Source organism: Poecile atricapillus, chromosome 2 (genome assembly GCF_030490865.1).
Source record: "Poecile atricapillus isolate bPoeAtr1 chromosome 2, bPoeAtr1.hap1, whole genome shotgun sequence".
NCBI lineage: Eukaryota > Metazoa > Chordata > Aves > Passeriformes > Paridae > Poecile > Poecile atricapillus.
Window position 1 is genome coordinate 153,413,930 of NC_081250.1, and position 18,173 is coordinate 153,432,102.

General features: G+C 38.4%; 1 protein-coding gene and 1 long non-coding RNA gene across 3 annotated transcripts in view; both read left to right on the forward strand.

Annotated features, from left to right (window-relative positions):
• The window catches only part of MROH1 (maestro heat like repeat family member 1), a 141,286-nt gene that overhangs the window by 83,864 nt on the left and 39,249 nt on the right, over window positions 1-18,173 (forward strand). For both annotated transcript variants that reach the window (XM_058830026.1, XM_058830025.1), the window contains 6 exons: window positions 456-549; window positions 2,158-2,253; window positions 6,332-6,436; window positions 8,305-8,440; window positions 12,425-12,537; window positions 15,208-15,360. In XM_058830026.1, coding sequence (XP_058686009.1) covers window positions 456-549; window positions 2,158-2,253; window positions 6,332-6,436; window positions 8,305-8,440; window positions 12,425-12,537; window positions 15,208-15,360 — 697 coding nt within the window. The remainder of the gene's footprint in view (window positions 1-455; window positions 550-2,157; window positions 2,254-6,331; window positions 6,437-8,304; window positions 8,441-12,424; window positions 12,538-15,207; window positions 15,361-18,173) is intronic.
• Window positions 16,118-17,925, forward strand: LOC131575162 (uncharacterized). Its single transcript, XR_009276721.1, has 2 exons — window positions 16,118-16,286; window positions 16,477-17,925. It is a non-coding gene; the product is annotated as an uncharacterized LOC131575162 (long non-coding RNA).

The following is an 18,173-nucleotide window of genomic DNA, read 5'->3' on the forward strand; positions in this document are numbered from 1 at the left end:
AAAAAAAAAAAAAAATCAAAAGAAATCCCTTCTCGAGAATTCCCAACAATTCCCAACAATTCCCAACAATTCCCGACAATTCCCGACAATTCCCAACAATTCCCGACATTTCCTGACAATTCCCCATAATTCCCAACAATTCTCAACAATTCCAATTCCCGACAATTCCCAACAATTCCCAACAATTCCCAACAATTCCCAACAATTCCCAATTCCCGACAATTCCCAACAATTCCCAACAATTCCCAGCAATTCCCGACAATTCCCGACCATTCCCGACAATTCCCGACAATTCCCAACAATTCCCAACAATTCCCAACAATTCCCAACAATTCCCAACAATTCCCGTTCCCGACAATTCCCAACAATTCCCATCAATTCCCGACCATTCCCGACCATTCCCGACCATTCCCGACCATTCCCATTCCCGGATTTTTCCTTATCCCGGGATTCAGGGCCCTGGAGCCCCCCCTGGGCGATTCCGAGCGCTCGGAGCTGCTGGACTCGGCCTTGGGGAGCGTCCTGGGGCTGGAACGGCCCCGAGAGCCGGTGGGAATCCACGGAAAATCGGGAATTCTGGGGGGAAATTGGGAATTCTGGGGGAAAATTGGGAATTCTGGGGAGAAAAACGGGAATTCTGGGAGGAAATTGGGAATTCTGGGGAGAAAAACGGGAATTCTGGGGGAAATCAGGAATTGTTAGGGAAAAAATGGGAATTCTGGGAGGAAATTGGGAATTCTGGGGAGAATCAGGAAAAAAAATGGGAATTTTGGAGGAAAAATTGGGAATTCTGGGGGGAAATTGGGAATTCTGGGGGAAAAATGGGAATTCTGGGGAAAATCAGAAAAAAACTGAAATTCTGGGGAAAATTGGGAATTCTGGGGGGAAAACTGGGAATTCTGGGGGGAAAATTGGGAATTCTGGGAGGAAATTGGGAATTCTGGGGGAAATCAGAAAAAAAATTGGGAATTCTGGGGGGAAAATTGGGAATTCTGGGGGGAAAAATGAGAATTCTGGGAGGAAATTGGGAATTCTGGGGGAAATCAGAAAAAAAATTGGGAATTCTGGGGGGAAAATCAGGAATTCTGGGGGGGAAATTGGGAATTCTGGGAGGAAATCAGCAAAAAAATTGGAAATTCTGGGGGAAAAATTGGGAATTGTGGGGAAAAATTGGGAATTCTGGTGGGATAAATGGGAATTCTGGGGGAAATCAGCAATAAAATTGGGAATTCTGGGGGAAAATCAGAAATTCTGAAGGGGAAATTTGGAATTTTGGGAGGAAATTGGGAATTCTGGGGGAAATCAGAAAAAAATGGGAATTCTGGGGGGAAATTGGGAATTCTGGGGGAAAAATGGGAATTCTGGGGGAAATCAGGAATTGTTAGGGAAAAATTGGGAATTCTGGGGGAAAAATGGGAATTCTGGGGGGAAATTGGGAATTCTGGGGGGGAAATTGGGAATTCTGGGGGGAAATTGGGAATTCTGGGGAGAATCAGGAAAAAAATCAGGAATTCTGGGGGGAAAATTGGGAATTCTGGGGGAAAAATGGGAATTCGGGGGGGAAATTGGGAATTCTGGGAGGAAATTGGGAATTCTGGGGAGAATCAGGAAAAAAATTGGGAATTCTGGGGGGAAATTGGGAATTCTGGGGGAAATCAGAAAAAAAAATTGGGAATTCTGGGGGAAAAATTGGGAATTCTGGGGGAAAAATTGGGAATTCTGGGGGAAAAATGGGAATTCTGGGAGGAAATTGGGAATTCTGGGGAGAATAAGGAAAAAAATTGGGAATTCTGGGGGGAAATTGGGAATTCTGGAGGAAATCAGAAAAAAAATTGGAAATTATGGGGGAAAAATCGGGAATTCTGGGGAAAATCAGGAATTTGGGGGGAAAAATTGGGAATTGTGGGGGAAAAGTTGGGAATTCTGGGGGAAAATGGGAATTGTGAGGGAAAAACTGGGAATTTTGGGGAAAAGTTGGGAATTCTGGGGGGAAAATTGGGAATTCTGGGGGAAATGGGTGGAAAAATTGGGAATTTCAACTCAAAAAATCAGGAATTTCACCCAAAAAATCCAGAATTTCCCCCCAAAATCCCGGAAAATTCCCAAATTCCTGGGTTTTTTTTGGGATTGTCCAGAATTCCGGGTTTTTTTTCCCAGGATTTGCTGCGGGAAGCTCTGGGATCCCTCTTGGAGCTGCTCCAGGAGCTCCTCCGGAGGCGCCTGAACCCCCACGGACTCCAGGAGATCTTTGCCGTGAGTTTCCTGGGAATTCTGGGAATTCTGGGAATTTTTGGGAATTTTGGGAAATTTTGGGGAATTTTTTGGAATTTTTGGGATTTTTTTTTTAATTTTGGGGGAATTTTTTGGGAATTTTTTTGGATTTTGGGGGGATTTTTGGGGAATTTTTGGGGGATTTTGGGATTTTGGGGGAATTTGGGGGATTTTTGGGGAATTTTTGGGAAATTTTGGGGGAATTTTGGTGGATTTTTGGGGGAATTTTTTGGGAATTTTTCAGGAATTTTTTTTATTTTTGGGGGGATTTTTTGGGAATTTCTTAGGGAATTTTTTGGGATTTTTTTTGGATTTTGGAAGGATTTTGGGGGATTTTTTTTAGGAATTTTTTGGGAATTTTTTTGGAACTTTTGTGGAATTTTTTTGGATTTTTGGGGGGATTTTTTTGGGAATTTTTTGGGGAATTTTTTGGGATTTTTTTTGAAATTTTCGGGGGATTTTGAAGGGATTTGGGGGGAATTTTGGGGGGAATTTTTTGGGAATTTTTCGGGATTTTTTTTTATTTTTGGGGGGATTTTTTTGGAATTTCTTAGGGAATTTTTTGGGATTTTTTTTGGATTTTGGGGGGATTTTGGGGGAATTTTGGGGGGAATTTTTTTGGGAATTTTTGGGGATTTTTTTTTTAATTTTTCGGGAATTTTGGGGGATTTTTTTGGAATTTTTGGGGGAATTTTGGGCGATTTTTTTGGAATTTTTTTGGGATTTGGGGGGAATTTTTGGGGAATTTTTAGGAATTTTTGGGGAATTTTTTTGGATTTTGGGGGGGATTTTTTGGGAATTTTTTGGTATTTTTTTTTATTTTTCGGGAATTTTGGGGGATTTTTTGGGATTATTGGGGAATTTTGGGGGATTTTTTTGGGATTTTTGGGGGATTTTTTGGGAATTTTGGGGGGAATTTTTGGGGATTTTTTTTTGAATTTTTTTGGGATTTGGGGGGATTTTTGGGGGAATTTTTTGGGAATTTTTTGGGAATTTTTTTGATTTTTGGGGGGATTTTTTGGGAATTTCTTAGGGAATTTTTTGGGATTTTTTTTTGATTTTGGAGGGATTTTGGGGGAATTTTTTGGGGAATTTTTTGGGAATTTTTTTTTATTTTTTGGGGAAGTTTTTTATTTTTGGGGGGATTTTTTTTTTTTAATTTTTTGGGATTTTTTTGGAATTTTTGGGGGATTTTGGGGGGATTTGGGGGGAATTTTTTTGGGAATTTTTGGGGATTTTTTTTTAATTTTTCGGGAATTTTGGGGGATTTTTTGGGGATTTTTTGGGGATTTTTTTGGAATTTTTTGGGGAATTTTGGGGGATTTTTTTTTGAATTTTTTTTGGGATTTGGGGGGAATTTTTGGGGAATTTTTGGGAATTTTTGAGGAATTTTTTTGGATTTTGAGGGGGATTTTTTGGGAATTTTTTGGGAATTCTTTGGGAATTTTTTGGGAATTTTGAGGCCCAGCTGGGAGGGTTTTCCGGGGATTTGGGAGTTCTGGGAATTCTGGGAATGGGGATGGAAAATCTGGGAATGGGATGGGAATTCTGGGAAGGAAAGGGGAATAGAACAAGAATTCTGGGAATAAGAAATTGACGGAATTCTGGGAATTCTGGGAGCGGGAATTCCAGGAATTTTCCACCACCCAATCCCAACCTTTTACCCTCCCAATTCCCAGATTTTCCCCTCCCAATTCCCAGATTTTCCCCTCAGAATTCCCAGATTTTCCTCTCCCAATTCCCAGATTTCCGAATTCCCAGATTTTCCCCTCCCAATTCCCAGATTTTCCCTACTGAATTCCCAGATTTTCCCCTCCCAATTCCCAGATTTTTCCTGCATAATTCCAACCTTTTCCCCTCAGAATTCCCAGATTTTCCCCTCAGAATTCTCCCTGCACAATTCCCAGATTTCCCCTCCCAATTCCCAGATTTTCTGCTCCCAATTCCCAGATTTTCCCCTCCCAATTCCCAGATTTTCCCCTCCCAATTCCCAGATTTTCCCTTCGGAATTCCCAGATTTTCCCCTCAGAATTCCCAGATTTTCCCTTCGGAATTCCCAGATTTCCCCCTCAGAATTCCCAAATTTTTCCTGCATAATTTCAACCTTTTCCCCTCTGAATTCCCAGATTTTCCCCTCAGAATTCCCAAATTTTCCCCTCCCAATTCCCAGATTTTCCCTTCCCAATTCCCAGATTTTCCCTACAGAATTCCCAGATTTTCCCCTCAGAATTCTCCCTGCACAATTCCCAGATTTCCCCTCCCAATTCCCAGATTTTCCCCCCATAATTCCCAGATTTTCCTCTCAGAATTCCCAGATTTTCCCCTCAGAATTCCCGGATTTTCCCCTCTGAATTCCCAGATTTTCCCCTCCCAATTCCCAGATTTCCGAATTCCCAGATCGTCTCCTCCCAATTCCCAGATTTTCCCCTCAGAATTCCCAAATTTTTCCTGCACAATTTCAACCTTTTCCCCTCTGAATTCCCAGATTTTCCTCTCAGAATTCCCAAATTTTCCCCTCCCAATTCCCAGATTTCCGAATTCCCAGATTTTCCCTTCCCAATTCCCAGATTTTCCACTCAGAATTCCCAGATTTTCCCTGCTGAATTCCCGGATTTTCTGCTCATAATTCCCAAATTTTTCCTGCATAATTCCAACCTTTTCCCCTCAGAATTCCCAGATTTTCCCTTCAGAATTCCCAGATTTTCCCTTCGGAATTCCCAGATTTTCCCCTCCCAATTCCCAGATTTTCCCCTCTGAATTCCCAGATTTTCCTCTCAGAATTCCCAGATTTTCTGCTCAGAATTCCCAGATTTTCCCCTCAGAATTCTCCCTGCACAATTCCCAGATTTTCCCCTCCCAATTCCCAGATTTTCCCCTCCCAATTCCCAGATTTTCCACTCAGAATTCCCAGATTTTCCCCTCCCAATTCCCAGATTTTCCCCTCAGAATTCCCAAATTTTCCCCTCCCAATTCCCAGATTTCCGAATTCCCAGATTTTCCCTTCCCAATTCCCAGATTTTCCACTCAGAATTCCCAGATTTTCCCCTCAGAATTCTCCCTGCACAATTCCCAGATTTTCCCTTCAGAATTCCCAAATTTTCCCCTCCCAATTCCCAGATTTTCCCCTCCCAATTCCCAGATTTTCCCCTCAGAATTCCCAAATTTTCCCCTCCCAATTCCCAGATTTTCCCCACAGAATTCCCAGATTTTCCTCTCAGAATTCTCCCCTCCCAATTCCCAGATTTTCCACTCAGAATTCCCAGATTTTCCCCTCAGAATTCCCAGATTTTCTGCTCCCAATTCCCAGATTTTCCTCTCAGAATTCCCAGATTTTCCCTTCGGAATTCCCAGATTTTCCCCTCCCAATTCCCAGATTTTCCCCTCATAATTCCCAGATTTTCCCTTCGGAATTCCCAGATTTTCCCCTCCCAATTCCCAGATTTTCCCCTCCCAATTCCAAGATTTTCCCCTCCCAATTCCAAGATTTTCCCCTCAGAATTCCCAGATTTTCCCCTCAGAATTCCCAAATTTTTCCTGCACAATTTCAACCTTTTCCCCTCTGAATTCCCAGATTTTCCTCTCAGAATTCCCAGATTTTCCCCTCCCAATTCCCAGATTTTCTGCTCCCAATTCCCAGATCTCCCCCCCTGAATTCCCAGATTTTCCCCTCCCAATTCCCAGATTTCCGAATTCCCAGATTTCTCCCTCCCAATTCCCAGATTTTCCACTCAGAATTCCCAGATTTTCCCCTCAGAATTCCCAGATTTTCCCCTCAGAATTCCCAGATTTTCTGCTCCCAATTCCCAGATCTCCCCCCCTGAATTCCCAGATTTTCTCCTCTGAATTCCCAGATTTTCCCCTCCCAATTCCCAGATTTCCGAATTCCCAGATTTCCCCTCCCAATTCCCAGATTTTCCCCTCAGAATTCCCAAATTTTCCCCCCATAATTCCCGGATTTTCCCCTCAGAATTCCCAGATTTTCCCCTCAGAATTCCCAGATTTTCCCCTCAGAATTCCCGGATTTTCCCCTCAGAATTCCCAGATTTTCCCTCATTCCCAGCATTTAGGCCCCTGGATCAAATCCCCGCGGGCTCCGGAGCGGGAACGCGCCGTCGCCCTCAGCAATTCCCTCCTGGAATTCTTCCTGGAAAATCTCCGCGTCAACGTGAGTTTATTCCCATTTTTCCAATAAAATTCCCAGATTTTTTATATTTATCCCCATTTTTCCAATAAAATTCCCAGATTTTTTATATTTATCCTGATTTTTCCAATAAAATTCCCAGATTTTTTCTATTTATCCTGATTTTTCCAATAAAATTCCCAGATTTTTTCTATTTATCCCGATTTTTCCAATAAAATTCCCAGATTTTTTCTATTTATCCCGATTTTTCCAATAAAATTCCCAGATTTTTTCTATTTATCCTGATTTTTCCAATAAAATTCCCAGATTTTTTCTATTTATCCTGATTTTTCCGATAAAATTCCTGAATTTTTTTATATTTATCCTGATTTTTTGGGGGATTTTTGCAATAAAATTCCTGAATTTTTTTGTATTTGTCCCAATTTTTGGAGAGGAATTTTTCCAATAAAATTCCCAGATTTTTTTATATTTATCCCAATTTTTTGGGTGTTTTTTTCCAATAAAATTCCCAGATTTTTTTATATTTATCCTGATTTTTTGGGGATGGATTTTTCCAATAAAGTTCCTGGATTTTTTATATTTGTCCCAATTTTTGGGTGTTTTTTTCCAGTAAAATTCCCAGATTTTCTTTATATTTATCCCAATTTTCTTCAAATTTTCCCAATAAAATTCCCGAATTTTTTTATATTTATCCCGATTTTTGGGGGGGATTTTCCTGATAAAATTCCCGGATTTTTTTATATTTTTCCCAATTTTTTTGGGTGGGATTCCCAATTTTTTTTTTATATTTATCCCAATTTTTTTGGTGGTTTTTTCTGATAAAATTCCCGAATTTTTTTTATATTTATCCCAATTTTTTGGGGTGTTTTTTTCCAATAAAATTCCCAGATTTTCTTTATATTTATCCCAATTTTCTTCAAATTTTCCCAGTAAAATTCCAATATTTTTTTATATTTATCCCAATTTTTGGGGTGGATTTTCCTGATAAAATTCCCGGATTTTTTTATATTTTTCCCAATTTTTTTGAGTGGGATTCCCAATTTTTTTTTTTATATTTATCACAATTTTTTTGGGTGTTTTTTTCTGATAAAATTCCTGAATTTTTTTTATATTTATCTCAATTTTTGGGGGGATTTTTCCAATAAAATTCCCGGATTTTTTTATATTTTTCCCGATCTTTGGGGGTGGAATTCCCAAATTTTTTTTATATTTATCCCCATTTTCTTGGATTTTTTGCAATAAAATTCCCAGATTTTTTTATATTTATCCCAATTTTTTGGGTGTTTTTTTCCAATAAAATTCCCAGATTTTTTTTATATTTATCCTGATTTTTTGGGGATGGATTTTTCCAATAAAGTTCCTGGATTTTTTATATTTATCCCAATTTTTGGGGAGGATTTTTCCAATAAAATTCCCAGATTTTTTTTTATATTTATCCCAATTTTCTTCAAATTTTCCCAGTAAAATTCCAATATTTTTTAATATTTATCCCCATTTTTTGGGGGGGATTTTCCTGATAAAATTCCCAGATTTTTTTATATTTTTCCCAATTTTTTTGGGTGGAATTCCCAAATTTTTTTTTTATATTTATCCCAATTTTTTGGGTGGTTTTTTCTGATAAAATTCCCGAATTTTTTTTATATTTATCCCAATTTTTTGGGTGTTTTTTTCCAATAAAATTCCCAAATTTTTTTTATATTTATCCCAATTTTCTTCAAATTTTCCCAGTAAAATTCCTGAATTTTTTTTATATTTATCCCGATTTTTGGGGTTTTTTTTCTGATAAAATTCCCGAATTTTTTTTATATTTATCCCGATTTTTGGGGTGGGATTTTCCCGATAAAATTCCCAGATTTTTTCATGTTTTCCCGGTTTTTTTTTGGGATTTGCAGGCTGTGATCCCGTTTTACAACCTGAGCCGGTTGTTGGCGCTGTTGGCTCCGCGTTGTTCCGACGGAATTCCCAAAATCCGCTCGGATTCCTTGGATTGCGTCCGCGCCCTGCTCCGCATCCAGCTCTGCTACGAAGGTCGGAATTCCAGCAGGGAAAAAATTCCCGGCGTTTTTTTCTGGGAATTTTGTCGGGGGTGGAGTTGGAGGGTTGGGGGATTTTTTGGGGGAATTTTGGGAATTTTTTGGGGGGGATTTTTGGGATTTTTTGGGAATTTTAGGAGGATTTTTGGGGAATTTTTTGGGAATTTTGGGGGGATTTTTTAGGAATTTTTGGGAATTTTTGGGGATTTTTTTTGGATTTTGGGGGGATTTTTTTGGGGATTTTTTTGGAATTTTTGGGGATTTTTTTGGGAATTTTGGGGGGATTTTTTTTTTAATTTTTTGGGGATTTTTGGGGATTTTTTTGGGGATTTTTGGAAAATTTTGGGGGGATTTTTTGGGAATTTTGGGGGATTTTTTAGGAATTTTTGGGGATTTTTTTGGGATTTTGGGGTAATTTTTTTGGGGATTTTTGGGAAATTTTGGGGGGATTTTTTGGGAATTTTGGGGGATTTTTTAGGAATTTTTGGGGATTTTTGGGGATTTTTTTTGGATTTTGGGAGGATTTTTTTTTGGGATTTTTGGGAAATTTTTGGGGGATTTTTTGGGAATTTTGGGGGGATTTTTTAGGAATTTTTGGGGATTTTTGGGGATTTTTTTTTTATTTTGGGGGGATTTTTTTGGGGATTTTTGGGGAATTTTTGGGGGATTTTTTGGGAATTTTTGGGGGGTTTTTTGGGATTTTTTTGGGTTTTCTTAGGAATTTTTGGGGTTTTTTAGGAATTTTTTTGGGATTTTGGAGGGAATTTTTGGCAATTTTTGGGGGGGGGTTTTGGGATTTTTTGGGAATTTTTGGGGGTTTTTTTTGGAATTTTGGGGAATTTTTTGGGAATTTTGGGGGATTTTTTTGGAATTTTTTGGTGTTTTCTTGGGAATTTTTTGGGGATTTTTAGGAATTTTTGGGAATTTTGAAGGGGGAATTTTGGGGATTTTCAGGGGATTTTTTGGGAATTTTTGGGGGGTTTTTTGGGTTTTTTTTGGGATTTTTAGGAATTTTTGGGAATTTTGAGGGGGGAATTTTGGGGATTTTCAGGGGATTTCTTGGGAATTTTGGGGGGTTTTTTAGGAATTTTTTTGGGATTTTGGAGGGAATTTTTGGCAATTTTGGGGGGATTTTTGGGATTTTTTTGGAATTTTTTGGGGTTTTCTTGGGAATTTTTTGGGGATTTTTAGGAATTTTTGGGAATTTTGAGGGGGGAATTTTGGGGATTTTCAGGGGATTTTTTGGGAATTTTTTGGGGGGTTTTTTGGGAATTTTTTTGGGTTTTCTTAGGAATTTTGGGGGGTTTTTTAGGAATTTTTTTTGGATTTTGGAGGGAATTTTTGGCAATTTTGGAGCGGGGATTTTTGGGATTTTTTTGGAATTTTTTTGGGTTTTCTTGGGAATTTTTTTGGGATTTTTAGGAGTTTTCGGGAATTTTGAAGGGGGAATTTTGGGGATTTTCAGGGGATTTTTTGGGAATTTTGGGGGGTTTTTTGTGATTTTTTTGGGATTTTGGAGGGAATTTTTGGCAATTTTTTGGGGGGGATTTTTGGGATTTTTTGGGAATTTTTGGGGGTTTTTTTTTAATTTTGGGGAATTTTTTGGGAATTTTGGGGGATTTTTTTGGGAATTTTTTGGTGTTTTCTTGGGAATTTTTTTGGGATTTTGGGGCATTTTTTGGGGAATTTTGGTGGGGACATTTTTTGGATTTTCAGGAGGATTTTTTGGGAATTTTTGGGGATTTTTGGGGAATTTTGGGGGATTTTTTGGGAATTTTTTTGGGTTTTCTTGGGAATTTTGGGGGATTTTTTAGGAATTTGTGGGAATTTTGGGGGGGATTTTTGGGGGGATTTTTTGGGAAATTTTTTTGGGGATTTTTTGGGGATTTTTTTGAATTTTCTTGGGAATTTTGGGGGGTTTTTTTAGGAATTTTTTGGGATTTTGGGGGAGGATTTTTTGGGAATTTTTGGGGGATTTTTTTGGATTTTTTTTTTTGTTTTCTTGGGAATTTTGGGGGGTTTTTTTAGGAATTTTTGGGATTTTTGGAGGAATTTTTCGGGAATTTTTGGGGGGAATTTTGGGATTATTTGAAGGTTTTCTTGGAAATTTTTGGGGGGGGGTTTAGGAATTTTTGGGTATTTTTGGAGGAATTTTTCGGAATTTGGGGGGGGATTTTTGGGGGGAGTTTTTGGGAATTTTTTGGGGATTTTTAGGGGATTTTTTTTGAATTTTGGGGATATTTTTGGGGAATTTTGGGGGGATTTGGGAGGATTTTTTGTAATTTTGGGGGGATTTTTTTTGGCATTTTTTGGGATTTTTTTGGGGGAATTTTAAGTATTTTTGGGGGGGATTTGTGGGAATTTTTTGGGAATTTTGGGGGGGTTTTCTTGGGAATTTTTGGGGGGGGTTTTTTGGGATTTTTTTGGCTTTTTTTGGGAATTTTTGGGGATATTTGGGGGATTTTATGGGATTTTTGAGGGATTTTTTGGAAATCTTAGGGGGAATTTTTTGGGAATTTTTTTTGGGAATCTGGGAATCTTTGGGGGGATTTTTGGGGGTGATTTTTTTTTATTTTTAGGGGATTGGTTTTGATTTTTGGGGGGTTTCTTGGGGATTTTGTGGGATTTTTTGGAAATTTTTTGGGGTTTTTTGGGGAGACTTTATGGGAATTTTTGGGGTTTTTTGGGAATTTTGGGGGGATTTTTTTTTATTTTTGGGGAATTTTTGGGGTAATTTTTGGGGGGTTTTTGGGGGGAGATTTTTGGGATTTTGGGGGGATTTTTGGGAATTTTTGGGGGCATTTTTTGTTAATTTTTTTTTTATATTTGGGGGGATTTGGGGGGAATTTTTGGGGGATTTTTTTGGAATTTTGGGGGATTTTGGGGGGACTTTTGGGAAATTTTTGCAAGAATTTTTTGGGGTTTCTTGGGGGAGATTTTTGGGATTTTTGGGATTTTTGGGGGATTTTTTGGGGGGATTTTTTTTAAATTTTTTTATTTTTGAGGAATTTTTTGGAATTTTTCGGGATTTTTGGGGGGGATTTTTGGGATTTTTTTGGAACTTTTTGGAATTTTGGGGGGATTTTTTGGGAATGTTTTTGGGATTTTGGGGGGAATTTTTTTTTGGTATTTTCTGGGAAATTTTCAGGGATTTTTTTGGGAATTTTTGGGGATTTTGGGGGGGATTTTTTGGGATTTTTTTGGAACTTTTTGGAATTTTGGGGGGATTTTTTGGGAATGTTTTTGGGATTTTGGGGGGAATTTTTTTTTGGTATTTTCTGGGAAATTTTCACAGATTTTTTTGGGAATTTTTGAGGGGATTTTTTGTGAACTTTTTGGGGATTTTGGGGGATTTTTTGGGAAAACTGGGGGGGATTTTTTGGGAATTCTTTTCCCGAGGTTTTGGCCGCGTTCTCCACCAGGGGGCGCTGCTTCCCTTTGGAATTTGGGATTCAATTCCCAGAAATTCCAAAACTTCGTGGGCTTCAATCCCAAAAAGAAAATCTCACGGAATTCCAGGAATTTTGGGGGTTCGATCCCATCAAATTCCTGAAATTCCAAACTTTCAGAGACAAAATTCCATGAAAATCCAGGAATTTTTAGGATTTAATTCCAATTTTTCCAAACTTTTAGAGAGAAAATCCCACGAAATTCCAGGAATTTTTGGGGTCCCATCCCAAAGAGGAAATTCCAGGAAATTTTGGGATTTAATTCCTGGAATTCCAAACTTTTAAAGAGGAAATTCCACAGAATTCTGGGAATTTTTTGGGGTTTCCATCCCATCAAATTCCAGCTTTTCCAAGAGAAAATTCCAGGAATTTTTGATTTTCAATCCCAAATTCCATCAAATTCCCAGATTTTTTCCCCAGAGTCGAATCCTTTCAAATTCCGCCTTTCCCAAGCCCAGAATTCCAGGAATTTTCTGACTTTTCCCGACTTTTCTGGGTGGAAATCCTTGGAATTCTCTTTCTCATTCCAGGTTTTTCCCGGGATCACCGGGACGAGCTCCTGGAGGGGCTCCAAGAGCTGAAGGAGGGGCTGGAAAATCCCGATTTTTCCATCCTTTTCCACACCTGCACCCGCCTGGCCTCGGTGAGAAATGGGGAAATTCCGGGAATTCTGGGAATTCCGGGAATTTTGGGAATTTTGGGGGATTTTGAGATTTTTTTGGGAATTTTTAGGGGTTTTATTTTAATTTTTAGGGGATTTTGGGGGGGTTTTTTTTTAATTTGGGGGGATTTTTTGGGGATTTTTCTGGAATTTCAGGATTTTGGGAGTTTGGGAGGATTTGGGGGAATTTTGGGGGAATTTTGGGATTTTTTTGGAATTTTTTGGGAATTTTATTTTAATTTTTAGGAGATTTTTGGGAATTCTAGGGGTTTTTTCAGAATTTTGGGGAAGTTTTGGGGGGATTTTTGGGGATTTTTCTGGAATTTCAGGATTTTGGGAATTTCCAGGAATTCTGTTGAATTTTGGGGAATTTGGGGATTTTTTGGGGAATTTTTAGGGGGTTTATTTTAAGTTTTAGGGGTTTTTTAGGGATTTTTTGAGGGATTTTGGGGGCATTTTTATGGAATTTCAGGATTTGGGGAATTTGGGGGAATTTTGGGATTTTTTAGGAATTTTTTTGGGTTTTATTTGAATTTTTAAGGAATTTTTGGGGATTTTTTTTGGAATTTGGGTTTTTTTCAGAATTTTTGGGAATTCTTTTGGAATTTGGGGGATTTCTTATGGAATTTTAGGGAATTTGAAGGAATTTTGGGGAATTTTGGAATTTTGGGGGGATTTTATTGGGATTTTTTTTGACATTTTTAGAGTTTTGCATTTTTTTTATTGGGATTTTTTTTTAATTTTGGGGCATTTTTATGGAACTTCAGGATTTGGGAAATTTTGGGGATTTTAGGGAATTTGGGGATTTTTGGGGGGGATTTTTAGGGAGTTTTATTTTAATTTTGGGGGTGATTTGGTTGAATTTTTTATTTTGGGGAATATTTTTGGGATCATTTTTGGGGATTTTGGGGAATTTTTTTGGGATCATTTTTGGGATTTTGGGGGAATTTTTGGGGGAAATTTTGGGGGAATTTGGGGGGGATTTGGTTGAATTTTTTTTTATTTTGGGGAATATTTTTGGGATCATTTTTGGGGATTTTGGGGGATTTTTTTGGGATCATTTTCGTGGATTTTTTGGGAATTTTTTGGGATCATTTTGGGGGTTTTTTTGGAATTTTTTGGCATCTTTTTTTTGGATTTTGGGAGAATTTTTTGGGATCATTTTTGGGATTTTGGGGGAATTTTTTGGCATCTTTTTTTTGGATTTTTTGGGAATTTTTTGGGGAAATTTTGGGGGAATTTGGGGGGGATTTGGGATCATTTTCGTGGATTTTGGGGAATTTTTTGGGATCATTTTTGGGGATTTTTTGGGTATTCTTTGGGATAATTTTTTTGGATTTTGGGGGAATTTTTTGGGATCATTTTGGGGATTTTTTGGGAATTTTTTGGGATCATTTTTGGGGATTTTTTTGGAATTTTTTGGCATCTTTTTTTGGATTTTGGGGGAATTTTTTGGGATCATTTTTTGGGATTTTGGGGGAATTTTTTGGGATCATTTTTGGGATTTTGGGGGAATTTTTTGGGATCCTTTTGGGGATTTTGGGGGAATTTTTTGGGATTTCTTTTTTTATTTTGGGGGGATTTTTGGGGAAATTTTGGGGGAAATTTGGGGGGATTCGAGAAGATTTTTCTTGGATTTTGGGGAAATTTTTTGGGATTTTTTTTTACTTTGGAGAATTTTTTTGGGATCATTTTTGGCATTTTGGGGGAATTTTTTGGGATCATTTTTGGGATTTTGGGGGAATTTTTTGGGATCATTTTTTGGATTTTGAGGAAATTTTTTGGGATAATTTTTTGGGATTTTGGGGAATTTTTTGGGATCATTCTGGGGAATTTTTTTGGGATTTCTTTTTTTATTTTGGGGGGAAATTTTGGGGGAAATTTGGGGGGATTTGAGAGGATTTTTCTTGGATTTTGGGGGAAATTTTTGGGGATCTTTTTTTTTACTTTGGAGAATTTTTTGGGATCATTTTTGGGGGATTTTGGGCGAAATTTTTGGGATCATTTTTTGGGATTTTCGGGGAATTTTTTTGGATTTCTTTGGAATTTTGGGGGGAAATTTTGGGGGAATTTGGGGGGATTTGGGAGGATTTTTCTTGGATTTTGGGGAAATTTTTGGGGATTTTTTTTTACTTCGGAGAATTTTTTTGGGATCATTTTTTGGGGATTTTGGGGGAATTTTTTGGAATAATTTTTGGGATTTTGGTTGAATTTTTTGGGGAAATTTGGGGGGGAATTTGGGGGGGATTTGGGATCATTTTCGTGGATTTTGGGGAATTTTTTGGGATCATTTTTGGGATTTTGTGAGAATTTTTTGGGATGATTTTTTTTTTATTTGGGGGGGATTTTGGGGGAATTTTTTGGGATCATTTTTTGGGATTTGGGTGGAATTTTTGGTGGATTTGGGAAAATTTTTGGGGGGATTTCTTTGGGATTTCTTTGGAACTTTGGGAAAATTTTGGGGGGAATTTTTGGGGAAATTTTGGTTGGTTTTTTTTTAATTTCTCACAAATTCCTTTCATTTTTCCTTTCATTTCCACCCGAATTTTCCCAATTTTTTTTTTTTTTCATTCCTCCCTTTCCCCTCCTGATTTTTCCTGGGAATTCCCATGGGAATTCCGGCTTTTCCCGGTTTTTTTTCCCTTGGATCAGGTCCTGGGCCGGCGCCTCCCCCCGGAGCAGCTCCCGGAGCTTCTCCGCTGCCTTTTCCAGGCTTGGGAAGATCCCGACGGGAATTGTTCCCGCGCCGCCTCCGTCCTCTGCAACGCCCTGCTCCGGGAGAGGGGAGCCCTCCTCAGGGAACAGGTCCTGGAAAACATTCCCAAAAATTCCCAGGAATTCCCAGAAATTCCCCAAAAAAATCTCCCAAAAAATCCAGAAAAAAATCTCAAAAAAATCCTGAAAAATTCACAAAAATTCAAAATAATTCCAAAGTTCCCAGCAATTCCCAATGCTCTGGGAGAGGGGAGCCCTCCTCAGGGAACAGGTCCTGGAAAACATTCCCAAAAATTCCCAGGAATTCCCAGAAATTCCCAAAAAAAATCCCCAAAAAAAATCCCCAAAAAAGTCCACAAAAAATCCTCAGAAACTGACAAAAATTCAAAATAATTCCCAAAATTCCCAACTTTCCCCAAGCTCCGGGAGAGGGGAGCCTTCCTCAGGGAACAGGTCCTGGAAAACATTCCCAAAAATTCCCAGGAATTCCCAGAAATTCCCCAGAAAAATGCAGGAAAAAATCCCCAAAAAATCCTGAAAAATTCACAAAAATTCAAAATAAATCCAATGTTCCCAGCAATTCCCAAGCTCCGGGAGAGGGGAGCCCTCCTCAGGGAACAGGTCCTGGAAAACATTCCCAAAAATTCCCAGGAATTCCCAGAAATTCCCAAAAAAAATCCAGAAAAAAATCCCAAAAAATTCACAAAAAAATCCCCCAAAAAATCCTGAAAAATTCACAAAGAATTCACAAAAAATCACAAAAATTCACAATAATTCCCAAAATTCCCAACTTTCCCCAGGGTCCGGGAGAGGGGAGCCCTCCTCAGGGAACAGGTCCTGGAAAACATTCCCAAAAATTCCCAGGAATTCCCAGAAATTCCAAAAAAAAAAAATCCAGAAAAATCCAGAAAAAAATCCCAAAAAAATCCCAAAAAATTCACAAAAATTCACAAAAATTCCCAAAATTCCCAACTTTCCCCAAGCTCTGGGAGAGGGGAGCCCTCCTCAGGGAACAGGTCCTGAAAATTCCTGGAAAGCATTCCCAAAAATTCCCAGAAATTCCAAAAAAAATTCCCCAAGAAATCCACAGAAAAATAAAAAAAAATCCAGAAAAATTCCCAAAAATTCCCAAAAATTCCCAAAAATTCCCAAAATTCCCAACAGTTCCCAACACTCTGGGAGAGGGGAGCCCTCCTCAGGGAACAGCTCCTGGAAAATTCCTGGAAAAAATTCCCAAATATTCCCAGAAATTCCCAGAAATTCTCAAAAATCCAAAGAAATTCACAAAAAAATCCAGAAAAATTCCCCAAAATTCAAAATCATTCCAAGAATCCCAGAATTCCCAAACATTCCAGGAGAGGGGAGCCCTCCTCAGGGAACAGCTCTGGAAAACATTCCCAAAGAATTCCCAAAAAATTCCCAGAAATTCCCCCCCCCCAAAAAATCACAAAAATCCAGAAAAATCCAAAAATTTTACAAAAATCCAGAAAAATTCATAAAACTTCTTGAAATTTCACAAAATTCCCAAAATTCCCAACATTTCAGGAGCACAGAGCCATCCTCAGGGAACAGATCTGGAAAATTCCTGGAAAACATTCCCAAAAATTCCCAAAATTTCCCCCAAATTCCCAAAGATTCCCAAAAAAATTCCCAAAAAATCCAAAAAAATTCCCAAAAATTCCCAAAATTCCAGGAATGCGACACCCCCCTAAGGGAACAGGTCCCGAAAAACATTCCCAAAAATTCCCAAACATTCCCAAAAATCCCCAACAATTCCCAAGAATTCCCAAAAATTCACAGAAAATTTGCAAAAATCCCCCAAAATTCCTAAAAAATCCCCCAAAATTCCTAAAAATTTCCAGGAATTCCAGGAATTTTTGGGATCTGATCCCAAAAAAGAAACCCCACGGAATTCCAGGAATTTTTTGTGGTTTGATCCCATCCAATTCCAGATTTTCCTGACTTTCTGAGAGGAAATTCCACGGAATTCCAGGAATTTTTGGGGTTCAATCCCATCAAATTCCCGTTTTTCCAAACTTCCAAAGAGAAAATTCCGGGAATTTTTGGGATCTGATCCCAAAGATGGAATCCCACAGAATTCCAGGAATTTTTAGGATCTCATTCCACCTTTTCCAAACTTCTTAAGAGAGAATTCCAAGGAATTCCAGGAATTTTTGGGGTCTGATCCCAAAGATGGAATCCCACAGAATTCCAGGATTTTTTTATGGTTTGATCCCATCCAATTCCAGATTTTCCCGACTTTCTGAGAGAAAATTCCACAGAATTCCTGGAATTTTTAGGAGTCCATTCCACCTTTTCCAAACTTCCAAAGAGAAAATTCTGGGAATTTTTGGGATCCCACCCCAAAGATGGAATCCCACAGAATTCCAGGAATTTTTGAGGTTCAATCCCATCAAATTCCAGCTTTTCCAAACTTCCAAAGAGGAAATTCAGGGAATTTTTGGGATCTGATCCCAAAGATGGAATTCCACGGAATTCCAGGAATTTTTGGGGGGGTTCAATCCCATCAAATTCCAGCTTTTCCCAACTTTCCGAGAGAAAATTCCACAGAATTCCTGGAATTTTTAGGATTCCATTCCACCTTTTCCAAACTTCCAAAGAGAAAATTCTGGGAATTTTTGGGATCTGATCCCACCCCAAAGATGGAATCCCACAGAATTCCAGGAATTTTTGAGGTTCAATCCCATCAAATTCCCATTTTTCCAAACTTTCAAAGAGAAAATTCCAGGAATTTTTTGGGATCCCACCCCAAAGATGGAATCCCACAGAATTCCAGGAATTTTTAGGATCTCATTCCACCTTTTCCAAACTTTCTAAGAGAGAATTCCAAGGAATTCCAGGAATTTTTGGGATCTGATCCCAAAGAAAGAATCCCACAAAAT